The sequence below is a fragment of the Bos javanicus genome, chromosome 1 (assembly GCF_032452875.1).
Source record: "Bos javanicus breed banteng chromosome 1, ARS-OSU_banteng_1.0, whole genome shotgun sequence".
NCBI classification, from domain to species: Eukaryota; Metazoa; Chordata; class Mammalia; order Artiodactyla; family Bovidae; genus Bos; species Bos javanicus.
The window spans coordinates 157,155,652-157,173,213 of NC_083868.1; the positions used below are offsets into that span (position 1 = coordinate 157,155,652).

General features: G+C 49.3%; 1 protein-coding gene across 1 annotated transcript in view; it reads left to right on the forward strand.

Moving 5' to 3' along the window:
* Window positions 1-17,562, forward strand: part of KAT2B (lysine acetyltransferase 2B) — a 98,606-nt gene that overhangs the window by 23,941 nt on the left and 57,103 nt on the right. The window contains 1 exon segment of the mRNA XM_061425474.1: window positions 2,592-2,718. Within this exon segment, the coding sequence (XP_061281458.1) occupies window positions 2,592-2,718 (127 nt within the window).

Here is a 17,562-nt window from a genome sequence, read left to right on the forward strand (position 1 = left end):
CCCACCAAGAGGAGAAGAGGAGTGGATTGGGGGGGTCTCCCCCCAGCTCTCGAGATTGTAGGGTGCTTTCTGGGGAGCAGACTCTCATGAACATCACCTCAGGAACATGGCTTTGGAGACTGTGTCTCTAAGAGGCAGATGGCTTTCCTCAGAGGATTTCAGGGCCTGGTTTAGATTAGTATCAGAGCATGTGGGTAACGGTAGGCCCTGCCTGGTGCCTGGCCAGACCGAAGAGGGTCCCTAGAGCTAGGCACTGGGGGCTGCTTTGCTGGGGTCGCTGGTGGAAGGTCCTTCCTCAGCCCATCCTCACTGTGAGGAGCAGCCAGGTGGGGCCTGCCAGGTTCCACGCGCCCACGGGGAAGGGCTTACCATCAAACGCAGGTTTTTCTTATTGCATCTTGACCCTTCCTGCCTCACCAGTTTATTCTTTCTTTTCTTACTCTCCTCTACATGCACACACTTCAGAAACTATTCGTATCTTGGAGAATTTTCTGTGTGAGGTCAAGGCAGCAGCCGTTCTGAAATTTTCAGACTTCTGTTAACTTCCGCCATCTGGTACACCAGGGGCTGGGGGGGAGGGGCAGAGGTGGGGCTGGGAGATCCAAACCTGGGAAAAAAGACGTCTGAGGGGACGAAAGAGCTAACAAAGCCCGAGTACAAAAATCTATTGCAGTTTATTTAAAGGCCAGTACTGTCCAGGAGAAATGTAGTGTGAACCACGTGTGTGATTTTAAATGTTCTGTAGCCACATTTCGGAGAAGGCAATGGCACCCCACTCCAGTCCCCTTGCCTGGAAATCCCATGGACGGAGGAGCCTGGTAGGCTGCAGTCCATGGGGTCTCGAAGAGTCGGACATGACTGAGCGACTTCACTTTCACTTTTCACTTTCATGCATTGGAGAAGGAAATGGCAACCCACTCCAGTGTTCTTGCCTGGAGAATCCCAGGGACAGCGGAGTCTGGTGGTCTGCTGTCTATGGGGTCGCACAGAGTCGGACACGACTGAAGTGACTTAGCAGCAGCAGTAGCCACATTAAAAAAGAAAAAAGAAACTGGCCAAATGGATTTTAATATCTCTTAACTCCCTGTATCTAAAATATTGACATTTCAGCATGTAACGAATATGAAAGCTGTCGAGGTTGTTTCTGCTCCAGTCTTCTAAGTCTGTTGTGTACCTTGCATCTCCAGTGTTTCAGTGTGCACAGACCACAGTGCAGGGGCCCGGTAGCCACTTGTGACTCCTGTGTTGGATGGTATACACAGAAGGCTCTTACCCAGAGTGAATCAGCCTGTGTTTCATGTTGTTTTAGCAATTCGTATTTTTGATTTCTGAGCCATAGAAGATTTCAAGCTTTCAATAAGAGAGGGCTGGCGTGGTCAAGGATAGAGTCACTGAATGGAGTAAAGGTTGGAGTCATTCAGTACAAGCTTTCCACGTTTCCCTCCACACCTTATGACCGGTGAAGACCCAGAGTGGTACTCGGTAGAATAATCGATACCTTTCCACTCTTGTCCTCAGCTTTATAACCCAGGTCATCACAGAAACACTTGAGCATTTTTGCTGTTTTCTAAGAAGGTGGGGAAATGTGCAAAGTGGGAAAAGTTTAAGAAAGATGCTGTCAAGCGTTACTAAAAAGTGCTCTGGCGTGGGAGACCGGGGAGATTCTTGGGAGGGAGAACTCGCGGCCTCCACAGAGAACCCTCTCCCTGTGTTCAGCTCAGGGCCCACGGGGGACTGGGAGGAGCCGGCAAGGGAGTGGGAGGAGCCCGCGGGGGGGGTGTGGGAGGAGCCGGGGGGTGGGAGGAGCCGGCGAGGGAGTGGGAGGAGCCGGCGAGGGAGTGGGAGGAGCCCGCGCGGGAGTGGGAGGAGCCCGCGGGGGGTGTGTGGGAGGAGCCGGGGGTGGGAGGAGCCGGCGAGGGAGTGGGAGGAGCCCGCGGGGAGTGGGAGGAGCTGGTGAGGGAGTGGGAGGAGCCGGCGAGGGAGTGGGAGGAGCCCGCGGGGGGAGTGGGAGGAGCCCGCGGGGGGAGTGGGAGGAACCGGCGAGGGAGTGGGAGGAGCCCGCGCGGGGACTGGGAGGAGCCAGCGAGTGAGTGGGAGGAGCCCGCGGGGGAGTGGGAGGAGCTGGTGAGGGACAGGGAGGAGCCAGCGAGGCGTCCTAACCTGCTGTGTTCCTCCTGTGGCCCCGGGGTCGCTGACCCCGTCAGTCCCTTGGGCAGAGCTGTCGCCGGAGCCCCACGTGTTGCGGGGACCTCAGGAGTCTGGCTTTTCCCTTCGGAAAGCTTGATGGATGGACTCTGTAGATGCTCGCTGGGGGCTGTGGTACCAGAGCGGAGGGCACAGTCCTCTCTTTGTGAGGCAGGATCAGCGGAAAAGAAACCAAAACCCAAAAAGCAACGACAAAATAATATGTCTGAGTCACACACCCTCTTTGCATTTTTTTCTGCTTTTGCTTCCTGCTAATACAGAGAACATAATAAGTCAGGAGTGGAAAGGTTGCTGTCCTGTGACTGGTGTGTGTTACTTATGTGTAAAACGTTCAGTTCCTTGCTGTCTGGTATATAATTTTGTTTCTCTCTTTATTCGTTTTTTAGGCAGAGGAATCCTGTAAATGCAATGGCTGGAAAAACCCCAATCCTTCGCCCACGCCCCCCAGAGCCGACCTGCAGCAGATCATCGTCAGCCTGACGGAGTCCTGCCGCAGCTGCAGCCATGCCCTCGGTGAGTCCCGCACCTCCGGGAGACCAGCGGTGTCCCCTGAGACTGCCCTGCTGGGCTCGGCGGGTTAGCCAGACTTGTACACCTCGCCTCTGAGGAGGCCGCAACACGACCCCTGAACCTCCTGGTGCTGCTGGGAGGCTTCTCGTGGGAGGCGAATCATGCCCCGTGTGCCCTCATTCTTCTTTTTCTTGAATTTATCGCCTGTGCCGGGTCTTCGCTGCGGCTCAGGCTTTTCTTGAGCTGTGGCAAGCAGAGCCTGCTCTCTGATCGCGGTTCGAGAGGGCTTCCCATCTGGCGGCTCCTCTGGACGGGCTTCAGCTGTTGGGCTCAGGAGTTGTGACACTCGGGCTTAGCCCATCTGGCGCGGGGCATCTTCTGGGATCCGGGCTCGCACTGTGTGTCCTGCGAGCGGATTCTTCGCATTCTCCACAGCCGCTTTCATCCCTCTTTGTCTCCGCTCACTTTTCCCAAGAGCTGGGCTGACCGCTGACGGGGGCGGGGCAGGGGATTGCCAAATGGGACAAAACGTGGCCGCTGAACTAGTTAGGATAATACGTAGCATGTCCTGATTCACTCTGATTTTTTTTTTTTTAATTCTTTTCTGATTCCCTGAACTTTCTGGGAGTGCTTCATTTTGTCTTCATATTCTTTAATTTCCTGGGTCTGCTATCTCTTTTCTTCCTTGGAATTGTGTTTGGTAAATATTTACTTGTCTCTTCCCTTTCAACGTTCTTATCTGTCCCTGCAAGCTAATCACTGTCAGCCTAGCCAGACTCTGCCGAGTTAGTTACCAGGACTGTGGTAATATAGTCTGTGTCCTGATACTAGTTTTAGGACAAACATTTTCTTTTTAAATTATATTCTGTCTGAGTGGATAAAGGTTACTGAGTAGTTTTCCCTAGATATTCAAATTCAAATTCACAAGGGATCCTGGACTGTTGTCCATACTTTTCTGCCTTCAGTCATCCGGTCTCCCGAAGAATGGCGCCCCGGCCACACAGCCTAATATACTTTTATCTTTTCCACCTGCCCCCTTGTGAGGGGTGGGTGCTCTTAGCCATCATCTTTCTCTCAAGCTTCCCGCTCATCTCAGATGGAGCATCAGCCTTCGTTAGCCAGCAGTTAGGTCTAGTTTGAAGTGTGATTGTGTGTTCAGCTAGAGAGGGTTTCAGTCTGTATAGAACAAAGTAGGAAATAGTGCGATCTCCTCAGGAAGTTACCACACCAGAGTGACCTGAGGAAAGGAACTGGAGACACTCAGTTACCACACCAGAGTGACCTGAGGAAAGGAACTGGAGACACTCAGTTACCACACCAGAGTGACCTGAGGAAAGGAACTGGAGACACTCAGTCTCATGGGAGGTGTAAATGCACCTACAGTCACATCACCGTGTTGATTTAACTGGTGTCTCTTCTGGCTCTTGAAGCAGCCAGTGCAAAGCAAAGAGGCCAAGAGTCACAGGACCGTCTTTGCTTGTAACTCACCTTTTCCACAGTCATCCCTGAGTGATGCCCTTTAGAATTGCCTCAGGGAATGTGACGCAATAGAGCTCCTCAAACACTGGACTTGAACTGGACTTGGTATTGATTGGGAAATCCTATTATCCTTCACCAATTAACATTTAAAAACAGAGTCTTCTTTCTTATTTAGCTGAGCAGATTGTCTCCTTTCCGAGCACACAGGAATGCCCAAAGGCAGAAACAGCCTTTCTCAAAGAAAAGCTGACTTTGTTCTCTTTTATATTTCTTAACAAGCTGTGAAAACAAATACCCGTACTGTACTATACATAATTGAGAATGGGAAAAAGGGTACACATCCTTTTTAACCTGACAAACCCATGCCAGAAAGTGAACCTAACTGTAAATTGGATGTGCCTTCAGATTAAAAGGGCAGCTATTAGAGCCGTATTCATGATACTGAAAAACTAAAACAACCTAAATATCCCAATGAAAGAGGTCCTTGGTTGAATTATGAAATTCACTGTTCAGTTCAGTTGCTCAGTCGTGTCCGACTCTTTGCGACCCCATGAATTGCAGCACCCCAGGCCTCCCTGTCCATCACCAACTCCCGGAGTTCCCTCAAACTCACGTCCATCGAGTCAGTGATGCCATCCAACCATCTCATCCTCTGTCGTCCCCTTCTCCTCCTGCCCCCAATCCCTCCCAGCATCAGAGTCTTTTCCAATGAGTCAACTCTTCGCATGAGGTGGCCGAAGTACTGGAGTTTCAGCTTTAGCATCATTCCTTCCAAAGAAATCCCAGGGCTGATCTCCTTCAGAATGGACTCGTTGGATGTCCTTGCAGTCCAAGGGACTCTCAAGAGTCTTCTCCAACACCACAGTTCAAAAGCATCAATTCTTCGGCGCTCAGCTTTCTTCACAGTCCAACTCTCACATCCATACATGACCACTGGAAAAACCATAGCCTTGACGGACCTTTGTTGGCAAAGTAATGTCTCTGCTTTTGAATATGCTATCTATGTTGGCCACAACTTTCCTTCCAAGGAGTAAGCATCTTTTAATTTCATGGCTGCAATCACCATCTGCAGTGATTTTGGAGCCCAAAAAATAAAGTCTGATTGTGGCTATTAACAAAAGATGTATTTTCCAACATGCAAAGACATTCTTAACATATAGTTAATGAAAAAAGCAGGCTAGAAAGCAGCTTAATTGAAGGTTTTATGATTTTGGACAAAATGGCAAGATCCACCAGCCTAAGTTCAAATCCCAGCTCAACAACCAGTAGCTGTAAGCTGGGACATATTATTTAATTTGCCTGGATCTCTAGTTTTTCAGTTCTGAAATGGAGTCAGTGGTAGTATTTACCTCATGGGCATGTTTGAGGAGTAAATGAATTAACTCCAATCAAAATTTCAGCACAGTCGCTGGGGAGGATTCCTTATTCCTCTTGTTGGAGTTCTTCACTTCAAACAATGGATGGGAACTCTGTCCAGCTTAAAGGAGAAACCGTGTTTGTAAGAAGGGTACTGGTTGCTTTCACAAGCTGGAGACAGAGAAATTCGGAGTCAGTTGGGTCCTGGGATCCCGGCTGCAGGAATTCAAAGTCCTCTGTCCAGGACCCTGGATGATTCCCATCCACTACCTGGAGAAGTCTCTTGAGAGTCCCTTGAACTGCAGGGAGATCACACTGGTCAAGTCTAAAGGAAATCAGCTCTAAATATTCATTGGAAGGACTGATGCTGATGCTTCAGTGGTTTGGCCACTTGATGCAAAGAGCCCACTCATCGGGAAAGACCCTGATGCTGGGAAAGACTGAAGGCCAAAGGAGAGGGCAGCAGAGGATGAGATGGTTGGATGGCATCACCGACTCGGCGGACAGGAATCTGAGCGAACTCCAGGAGGTAGTGTAGGACAGGAGCTGGGTGTGCTGCAGTCCCTGGGGTTGCAAAGAGTGGGACACACTCAGGGACTGAACAACAGCCACTGCCCTGCCCTGGTTGGGGATTTAAGTCTTCAGAGGAGGGGCTGTGTCATACAAGTATCCGTCACTTGCCCGGCCCAGAGTTTGACCCTCCCACTGAGAACCACCTGGAAGGCGGCGCTTCCTGAAGCGGGGGTGGCCGCCTGGAGAGCAGCCCTGCACATCGCCTATGATCAGGCCGGAGGCCGTGATACACGTTTCAGTAAACAGACTGGATTGTCCAGAGGGTGTATGTTGAGTTGCTGCTGACAGTGGTTTTCTGAGGGCGTTGGGGTTGTGGGCATTTAAAAAATATTTTCCCTCTTTCCTTCCTTCTGCTCCGCATTCGGTCACTTCCTTAAAATTGAAACGTCTGCACATGTTCAAGTGCTCTTGGGATTATCACCAGAATGCCGGAGTCTGTTTATTTGTCCTGGTGTCAGGGCTCTGACACTAGGAAGCTTCCTCTTTTAGAAAGAGGGCTATGCCCCCCTCCCTCCTCCCTACCTTTTTTTAAAAAAACTTATTATTGTGGAAACTTTCATGTATACGTAAAGGAAGGAAGGATCATTTAATATAATAAAGAGCCTTGTATCCGTCACCCAGCTTTAACAATGATTAACATGTGACAGTTTCCCTCTCTCCCTTTTTTGGGCCAGAGTGTTTTCTTTTAAGCAAGGCATCTTTTCTGATTCCTGCAGATTGCTTCTTTTTCTTTATGATTTCTTTGTCTTTGGCGGTGCTGGGTCTTCATCGCTGTGTGCGGGCTCTCTAGTTGTGCTGAGCGGGGCTGGCCTGCAGAGTGTGGGCTTGCCACTGTGGAGCCTCTCCTGTTGCAGAGCGTGGGCTCTAGGCTCACGGGCTGCAGTGGTTGCTGCTGCATGCAGGATCTTCCCAGGCCAGGGATCGAACCCGGCTCCCCTGCATTGGCAGGCGGGTTTTTGTCCACCCCGATTACTTCTTAAGTATTAACAACAGTGTAGAGGGTCAGGGTGTCATGGAAGCTTGAATTTTCAAAACCTTTCCATCTGTGTGCACCGTGCTGTTTTCACAGTCACTATTCTGAGCCTGGGGAATTTGGATCCTACAATACGTGTAATGTTCTCAGACTTGTCAAAACAAAGCATCCAGGCCTACTGATTGATAGGGTCTGCTCTGTTGATTTGCTGTTGGGTGTCCCTTGGTTCAGCCAGACACGCTCTTTTGACAGTGAGCTCTGATTTCACACGGTCTCTTGACAGTGACTTGCACCCCGGGCATCCTTGGCCTGCCTTAATTTGATACTCTCTGTGTCTCCTGGGTGTAAATCGCAGGGCCCACAGTCTGATTACACAGAACGTTTGGTCGGGAGTTAGAAGCGACTCTAGGCCTGGCTGGGCAGGTTACCTGCCCCCTAACCACTTTGCTGTTTAGAATCTTCACCACAGAATGGAGCTTGCTACATTTGTCTAATGAGCATTTGAATTGTAGCTGCTCCAAATTGAGATGAGCTGTAGGTGTGAAATCCAGGCCAAATGTTGAAGGTTTTGTATGAGAAAAAGTGAGATATTTCATTAATTTTGATTACATGGTGAAATGATATTTTGGATATATTTGGTTAATAAAATGTATAAATATTCTTCAATTTAATCTCACCTGTTTCTTTTTTCTTTAATGTTGCTACTGGAAAACTTAAAATCATGTGTGTCAGCATTGTATTTCTGTTGGATGGCGTAGGCCCAGAACATTCTATTCCATTCTCTGAAGTTATTTGATATTTGGGATTGTTATAATTACATCCAAAGTTTGACAAAGGGGCCTAACAGAGCACTTCGGTTGGCCCAACACATCTCCTTACTTTAGTATTAATCAGAATTTCTTATTTTGGGACTGCTTGTTTAAGTGGCAGCCTCCTTCTATGACCAGGACACGAGGAAACACCCATTGTGATCACAACACAACTGGGATTTTTGTTGTCTTTTGGAGTCTGTTGTTGTGAACTGTGCTGAGACATACTGCTTATTAAATTTGAGTAGTGATAATGTTTTACAGGTTTATGGAGATTTCTTATTGTTTTGTTTTTTAATTTATTTATCTTTGGCTGAGCTGAGTCTTCCTTGCCGTGTGGGCCTTTTTCCAGTTCCCGAGCGGGGGCTCCTCTCCGGCTGTGACGCTCAGGCCTCGCACTGGGGTGGCGTCTCCTGTTGCCGAGCGCCATCTCTGGAGCAGGGCTCAGTAGTTGCGGCTCCTGAGCTCAGTCACCCTGCGGTATGTGCGGTCCTCCCAGACCAGGACTGAAGACCACGGCGCCGTCAGGGAAGCCCCTGATTGTTCTGTTAATGCCATCAGATTTTCCTGATACACACATGTATTTAAACATCAAAAAAGTGGAAATTGGTGTTTATTCGACCGGGGTTCGATCCCTGGGAAGATCCCCTGGAGAAGGGAAGGGCTGCCCACTCCAGTATTCTGGCCTGGAGAATTCCATGGACCGTGTAGTCCATGGGGTTGCAAAGAGTCGGACACGACTGAGTGACTTCCACTTTCACTTGTGGTTATCTCTGCTTACCTGCTTGTTTACGGTAGAAACTTCCAAGCAAAGTAAAGACCAGCATTAACAGTTACACCAGACTTGTTTCTTGAGCAGCATGAAGCATCTCACCGCGTAGCTTACCACCTGTATCTTTCTAATGGACTGTTGAAGCTGATCTGGCGTTTGTACACCAACATCAAATTAAATCTCGGAAACTTTTGGAGATTTGGAGATTTTGGAAATTTTGGAAAGAGTTTTGGGTGAAGTAGCAGAGAATAGCTTTATTGATTTGTCAGGCAAAAGGGGACACAGCAGGCTAATGCCCTAAAAACTGTGTGTTTCCACCTGGCAGGTAGCGCGAAGTTTTACAGTAATGGTTCAGAGGGATCCATCAGCTGGAGGACCTTCTTCCGATTGGTTGGTGGCGAGGTCATCGGGAGTTGCCATCAAAAGCCTTGTTCCAGCTGCTCTGGGGTCTGCATGCTTACGGGCAGCAAACACCTAACTTCTCCCACGTGGTGGGGGTTTCATAGCTGAAAGCCGCTCAGAGTCACTGCTGTGTACCGCGTGAGGGGTCCTGGGACCCTGCCTCCAGGCCGCCTTCTTTCTGACTGCTCCTCCCTTGCCTCGCATCCCCTCCCTTCCCTGACTAGCAGCTGTTTGAACCTGCTGTTTGTAATTTCTGGAAGGTCATAGAGGAGGAATGAAACCTGTTCCTGTAAGCAAGAGATGGGGACACGGGAAGGCTCTCCTGCCCGGGAGCCTCACAGGGTCCTGCCTGGAATCACAGGGGACCAAGCCCTCCTCTGTGTTCCCACCACATCGCGAGCCCCACACCACCTGGTACCCCGGGCCTTGTGTACACGTGTCCCTGGCAGATGCCACGTGACTGACATGTGGGGCCCAGCCAAACACAGACACAGCCACCTGGACCAAGTCTGCTTATTCCTCTCGGGAAGGGGCCCCTGTTTTTCTGTACGCTTTCTCCATGGCCTCAGAGTTGTCGGGAGCTGTGAGTCTGTGGCAGGATTCAGGGATAAAGCTGGTAGCATTTTGTGCTCACTTGGTATATCATTACTTTCCCAGCACCCTGAGGTCCTGAAGTCCTGGGATTGCTTTGAGCCCCCGGGGTCCTGAAGTCCTGGGGGATTGCTCTGAGCCCCAGGGTCCTGAAGTCCTGGGATTGCTCTGAGCGCCTGGGGTCCTGAAGTCCTGGGGGATCTCTCTGAGCCCCCGGGGTCCTGAAGTCCTGGGGGATTGCTCTGAGCGCCCCTCGCACCAGCCGGTCCTGTGCTCACACCTGCTGCAGCACCGGGAGCTGAGTCTCTTCTTGCACACCTGGCTTCCCACACAGGCGTGCGTGTGCGTGGTCAGTCGTGTCCTCGCAGTCAAATCCGGGCATGCTCTTCTGCTTCAGCCCACTGGGCGCCTGTTCCTCTCAGGACGGAGCCCCCTGGGCTGAGTGTGTGAGGGTAAGGTGCCTGCCGGCCCGTCCTCCCCTCTGCCTTGCATGTGGAGGCGCACAGCGCTGGCCTTGACCTTCCGTCCTTCCCCGCAGGGGAGCCTGACTCGCCTCTGTGTCCTGGCTAACCCAGCCCTTGGTACAGAGAATCCAGACCTCCCTGTAGCTGCACTGCAGCAGTGCTCACCTCGTTTAACTGTGGTCCTCTAACCATTGTTGCTTTTCTGTGCTGGACGGACATGAAGGCAAAACAAGACCAGGAGCTGACTGTGGCTCGGATCATGAACTCCTTATTGTCAAATTCAGACTGAAATTGAAGAAAGTGGAGAAAACCACTAGACCATTCAGGTATGACCTAAATCAAATCCCTTACAATTATACAGTGGAAGTGAGAAATAGATTTAAGGGACTAGATCTGATAGAGTGCCTGAAGAACTATGGATGGAGGTTCATGACATTGTACAGGAGACAGGAATCAAGACCATCCCCAAGAAAAAGAAATGCGAAAAAGCAAAATGGTTGTCTGAGGAGGCCTTACAAATAGCTGAGAAAAGAAGAGAAGCTAAAGGCAAAGGAGAAAAGGAAAGATATTCCCATTTAAATGCAGAGTTCCAAAGAATAGCAAGGAGAGATAAGAAAGACTTCCTCAGCAATCAATGGAAAGAAATAGAGGAAAACAACAGACTGGGAAAGACTAGAGATCTCTTCAAGAAAATTAGAGATACCAAGGGAATATTTCATGCAAAGATGGGCTCCATAAAGGACAGAAATGGTAGGGACCTAACAGAAGCAGAAGATATTAAGAAGAAATGGTAAGAACACACAGAAGAACTGTACAAAAAAGATCTTCACGACCCAGATAATCACGATGATGTGATCACTCACCTAGAGCCAGACATCCTGGAATGCGAAATCAAGTGGGCCTTAGGAAGCATCACTACGAACAAAGCTAGTGGAGGTGATGGAATTCCAGTTGAGATATTTCAAATCCTAAAAGATGATGCTGTGAAAGTGCTGCACTCAATATTTCAGCAAATTTGAAAAACTCAGCAGTGGCCACAGGACTGGAAAAGGTCAGTTTTCATTCCAATCCCAAAGCAAGGCAATGCCAAAGAATGCTCAAACTACCGCACAACTGCACTCATCTCACATGCTAGTAAAGTAGTGCTCAAAATTCTCCAAGCCAGGCTTCAGCAATACGTGCCCGTGAACTTCCAGACGTTCAAGCTGGTTTTAGAAAAGGCAGAGGAGCCAGAGATCAAATTGCCAACATCAGTTGGATCATCGAAAAAGCAAGAGAGTTCCAAAAAAACATCAGTTTCTGCTTTGTTGACTATGCCAAAGCCTTTGACTGTGTGGATCACAATAAACTGTGGAAAATTCTGAAGGAGATGGGAATACCAGACCACCTGACCTGCCTCTTGAGAAACCTGTATGCAGGTCAGGAAGCAACAGTTAGAAATGGACATGGAACAACAGACTGGTTCCAAATAGGAAAAGGAGTACATCAAGGCTGTACATTGTCACCCTGCTTATTTAACTTATATGCAGAGTACATCATGAGAAACGCTGGGCTGGAGGAAGCACAAGCTGGAATCAAGATTGCTGGGAGAAATCGCAATAACTTCATATATGCAGATGACACCACCCTTATGGCAGAAAGTGAAGAGGAACTAAAGAGCCTCTTGATGAAAGTGAAAGAAGAGAGTGAAAAAGTTGGCTTAAAGGTCAACATTCAGAATACTAAGATCATGGCATCCTGTCCCATCACTTCGTGGCAAATAGATGGGAAACAGTGGCTGAGTTTATTTTTCTGGGCTCCAAAATCACTGCAGATGGTGATTGCAGCCATGAAATTAAAAGATGCTTACTCCTTGGAAGGAAAGTTATGATTAACCTAGATAGCATATTCAAAAGCAGAGACATTACTTTGCCAACAAAGGTCTGTCTCGTCAAGGCAATGGTTTTTCCAGTGGTCATGTATGGATGGGAGAGTTGGACTATAAAGAAAGCTGAGTGCCAAAGAATTGATGCTTTTGAACTGTGGTGTTGGAGAAGACTCTTGAGAGTCCCTTGGACTGGGAGGAGATCCAACCAGCCCATCCTAAAGGAGATCGGTCCTGGGTGTTCATTGGAAGGACTGATGTTGAAGCTGAAACTCCAATACTTTGGCCACCTGATGTGAAGAGCTGACTCATTTGAAAAGACGCTGATGCTGGGAAGGATTGAGGGCAAGAGGAGAAGGGGACGACAAAGGCTGAGATGGTTGGATGGCATCACTGACTCGATGGACATGGGTTTGGGTGGACTCTGGGAGTTGGTGATGGATAGGGAGGCCTGGCATCCTGCGGTTCATGGGGTTGCAAAGAGTTGGAAACGACTGAGCAACTGAACTCAACTCAACTGACATGAAGGGGATTGAGTTTTTCCCTAGTTCCTGGTATGTTTAGTTCCTTGGGTATCACTGGATTTTTGCTAAAATATCCATTGCATTCACTGCCACTAAAAAGATGGCTGGTGGAGTTTATTCACAGAAGGGTTTTTATGGTTCATGATCGGTACCTGATCTATGCCGAGTGGTAGCTGCTAGCCATGTGTGACTGATGACCAGACTTGAAAGGTGGCTGTTCCAGTTGAAATGTGCTGCCCGTGGAGAATGCAAACCAATCTTGAAGACTTAATATGAGAAAAGAATTTAAAATATTTTAATATTGAGTATGCATTGAGATAATTTGGTGTCCCCATGGACGGAAGAGCCTGGTAGGCTGCAGTCCATGGGGTCGCTAAGAGTCGGATAGGACTGAGCGACTTCACTTTCACTTTTCACTTTCATGCATTGGAGAAGGAAATGGCAACCCACTCCAGTGTTCTTGCCTGGAGAATCCCAGGGATGGCAGAGCCTGGTGGGCTGCCATCTGTGGGGTGGCACAGAGTGGGACATGGCTGAAGCGACTTAGCAGCAGCAGCAGGTTAGATACAGTGTATTACAATTGACTTCACCTGTTTCTTTTTACCTTTGTAAAAGTGGTTCCTAGGGGCTTCCTTGGTGCTCCAGAGGTTGGCTGCCTGCTTGCACTGCAGGGGGCAGAAGTTCAGCCCCTGGTCGGGGGGCAAAGATCCTGCAAACTGTGTGGTTTGGCCAGATAGTTTTAATTAACATGTTCTTTGAACACCTATTGTTAGAAAATGTTAACGTGGTTGCTAGAATATTTAAATGTGGTTAAATGTGGTTCTTGGGTTTCCCCGGTGGTTCAGCTGGTAAAGAATCCATCTGCAATGCAGGAGATGTGGATTTGGTCCCTGGGTCAGGAAAATCCCTTAGAGCAGAGAATGGCAAGCCACTCCAGTATGCTTCCCTGGAGAATTCCATGGGCAGAGGAGCCTGACAGGCTCCAGTCCATGGGGTCGCAATGCCTGACACACACACACACACCCACCGACATGGTTCACATATTCCTTTGGATTGAGCTCTCTAGAGGGTTCTTACTCTTAAATGACCCTTTTTCTCCATTCCAGATGTGAGGTTACTGAAGATGAAACCATTTTTATTTTTTAAATTCTTTCATTAAAAATTTTTTTTTTACTGAAGTATTTGACTATGAAGGCTTACCACGTTGTGCTAGTTTAGGTGTACAGCAGAGTGATTCAGTTGTCCCTCTACCTGCCTACCCATCTATCCATCCATCTCTATAGTGTTGCGGATTCTTTTCTGTTACAGGAAACTACTTTTAAATTAGGAGACTTTTGCGTGTGGTCGGAAGCTGTCATTGAAGGACTTCATTTGATCTCTTCTAGCCTTGACCTCAGATTTCCAGGAACCGAATACGTATTTGAGCAGCTTGCGCATCCCCTAGATGCCGTGCCGCTTGCTTTCTGTCCGGTCCAGAGGAACGAGCCGTGCTCTGGCCCCGCCGCAGGGCCCGAGGACCGGGCTGTCCCGAGAGGAGGAGGTGCTTACTGGGGGCCAGGGCTGGAGGCGCGAAGGTCACGGCCCGTTCGGCGAGGCGCGGCGCTGGGGTCCCTAGCGGGTGGCTGTGGCCCCCTGGCGTCTGCGTTCTGACCTACTGCACCGTGACCACCGCCCCGCCGGGGAGACGCACGGTGGTCAGCCTGCCGCCCTGGATGCGCCTCTCGCCCTCCGCGTGGTGGACGCTGCAGGGACACCACTGCTGGAAGTGAGCCTGCCCCAAGTTGGGGGTTGGTCATTCTTGGGTAATTATGTGGATGCTTTGTGCCAGGATCTCGGACGACGGTTTGAAATGAAAGCAGGGTCCTTTAGGTTTGACTGTCAAATTCCAGGTGGAAGAAAGATTTTTCGGGCGACAGTTTTCGGACGACGGTTTGAAATGAAAGCAGGGTCCTTTAGGTTTGACTATCAAATTCCAGGTGGAAGAAAGATTTTTTTTAAAAAACTTTTCTTTGGAAATGTTTTCAAGCTTACAGAAAAGTGGTGAGAATAGTAACAAGGAACATCCCATGTATCTTTTGCCCAGATGTACCTGTTGGTAACATTTTGCCCTGTTTGCTTTGTCCTGTACTCTCACATGTGTGTGCACACGCCCACACTCACATATCACACCTGAGTCTGTGTGTGTATGTGTCTATTTGTATGTATTATACTTTTTCTGGATCATGTGAGAATAAGATGCATTTATATCATGGCTTTTTCCTCTTAAAATACTTAAGTATATATTTTCTAAAAATCAGGATATTCTTTCTTATAAAAAGTTTTTTGTTACTTTTTTGCCTGTGCTGCACAGCTTGCAGGATCCTCATTGCCCAGCCGCCGCCGCCCCCCCACCCCCCAGCCCCTGCCACAACCTCTGGACTGCCAGGGGATTCCCGTATATTCTTTTACATAACCTCAGTTTAGTTACCAACTTCAGTAAATATTAGCATTGATGTAATACTTCATCTAGTGCTTGCTTGTGTTCCAATTTTAGAGTTGACCCAAAAATGTCTTTTAGAGCGTTTTTTCCTCTCCATTAAGCACCCAGCAGGCTAGGATCACATCTGTATGTAGTTGTCACGTGAAAATCAGACAGTGAGTCTCCTCTCCTCAGCACTTGCAGAAGCTTCTGACAGCAGATGCACAGGCTTTTCTACTCAGCTCTCCAGCAAACCCCGATGTTTGGCGTCCGGCAACTTAATTCCAGCACTACCTGCCTGTGATTAGCGCAGACCCCACAGGGGCCGGGGTCTGCACCCCCTTCAGATGCTGATCCCAAATTCAGGTCATCACCCGTCTTTCCCACTGGCCAGCTGTAAACTGGAGGTTCCTACTCCTGGGCTTTGATAACTTTGCGTAGTGGCTCACAGAACTCAGGAAAGCAGTCACTAGATTTCTGGTTTTTTCATAAAAGGATACAAGTCAGGAACAGTGGTGGAGGAGAAGCCTGGAGCAGGGTGGGGCGCACAGAGCACCTCCACATCTCCAAGCGGGCCGCCTCCCAGCACCTCTCGGCTTCCCCTCCCGGAGCCCCTCAGTTCAGGGTTTGACGGAGGCCTCTTAGGCATGGTGGTCAGAGCATTGGCCGGTAGTGATTAGCTCAGCCTCCAGGCCCTCTCCCCTCCCGAGGTGGGGGTTCCAACCCTCTCCTCTCTGTGTGCTTCCCCTGCCCGCAGTCCCCATCCTTGGGGCTTTGCAAAAGCCACTCACGGAAACGCAGGTGTGGCTGGAATGGTCTTTATGAACAACAACAGACACTCCTTTCGCTTTATTGTTGCCATCATTTGTGCAATTCCAGGAGTTTTCGGAGCACTTTGCGAAGAAGACCAAACGTGTGTTTCTTGTTACAAGTCACAGTGTCAGTGCACGCCTCTCCCGTCTGCTCTGATGTGGACCAGCTCCTTCTCCCACCACCCTCCCTCTTTTTGTCTTTTATGATACTGATGTTTTGGTAGAGCAATGTTTTCAATTTTAAGACTAAACCTGTTAAAAGCTGGGAGAAAATACATTTTTTTCATCTTTTGATTCTACGGAAAACACCTTTGCAAGCAAGACCTTGAAGAAATGCCAGACACAGATTTGACTTTCTGAAAAATGTAAAATTCCTACATAATCAAACCACAAACCAACACACAAAAACCCCAACGAATCTGGGAGGACAGACAGAAAAAGACCCCCATCCTAGAAAAGCAGGCAGAGGACCTGAATAGGTAGCAAGCAAAAGAACAAACCCGAGTGGCCAGGAACACGGGAAACAATTCCAGGGGCGTTCCCGTGAGTGCAGATCACAGCAGTGGGGGACTTTGGTTTTCAAAAGGCTGGTCAAGTGAGCAGAGTCTCCACTGTTAGCCAGTGTGGGGAGGGCTCTGTCTCAGCGCTCATGTGGTGGACTGGCACGGACTTTACTGGGAAGACAAATTAGGGAACATATATCAAAACTTTCAATAGCACTGACTCTGTTATGAGTTCTGTGGCTGAATTAACTGTTGTAGATTTGTGCGTTGTAGTATAGAGGCGTATCTCTTCAAGAAAATACACTTTTGGCTCATTGAAGTGAACTGATTTGCATCAAAAGGTTTCTTTGGAAAAGACTGAGTTTTTTTCCTTCAGTAGTGAGTGAGTCCTTGGTTAAATATGAGTTCAGTAAGTAGTTTAGCTTTTCAGTTAGAGTGAAGTGTATCTGGGTTTTGCATCATGTGCGGTTGACTTTGGGCACCTTGGTGAATCTGTTTAATTCGCTTGTGCATGCTTTTGTGCTCAGTCGCTTCAGTCGTGTCTGACTCTTTACAACCCCATGGACTGTGGCCCGCCAGGCTCCTCTGTCCATGGGATTGTCCAGGCAAGAACACTGGAGTGGGTAGCCATGCCCTCCTCCAGGGGATCTTCCTGACCCAGGGATCATGCTATGTAATGTCTCTTGCAATGATGGGTGAGTTCTTCACCACTAATTCTGGGAAGCCCCTAATCCTGCCCATCAGCCCCCGAGGAGCCATCTCTGGACTCAGTAGACATGGGTCTGATGGGGATGGTCTCCCTCCCTCCCATGGCGACAGAGCAGTCTGGGGGAAGCCTCGAGGTCCCCGTGATCAGAGGTGGGAGTGGGGAAGAGTGTTGGGGGTGCCCAGCTGTGTCTGGTGCGGGCACTGTGCCAGGGAAGGGCGTGAGGCAGTAAGAGCCAGGCTCCTTGGCCGGAGGGGCCGCCGTTCTGAGGGTGACCTCAAGGACTGTAAGTCCGAGGTCAAGTGTGTGGGGACGGTGGTGGTGCCCGGGTTGTTGGGGTGGGAGGTGATGAGGGGTGCGGGGATGATTGGGTTGGCGTGGGGTGTGGATTTGGTGAGAGAAAGCTAAGTGTAGGGTGCTCAGAGGCCACAAGGAGCGTTGGTGAGAGGGGCCCGTGGCTGGAGAGCCTGAGAACGCTACCAGGTCCGAGTGCGCCCTGTGCGCTGCACAGTCGGCCAGTGAGCCCCAGAGATGAGGCCTTGAGGCGAGGACTCCTTTTAT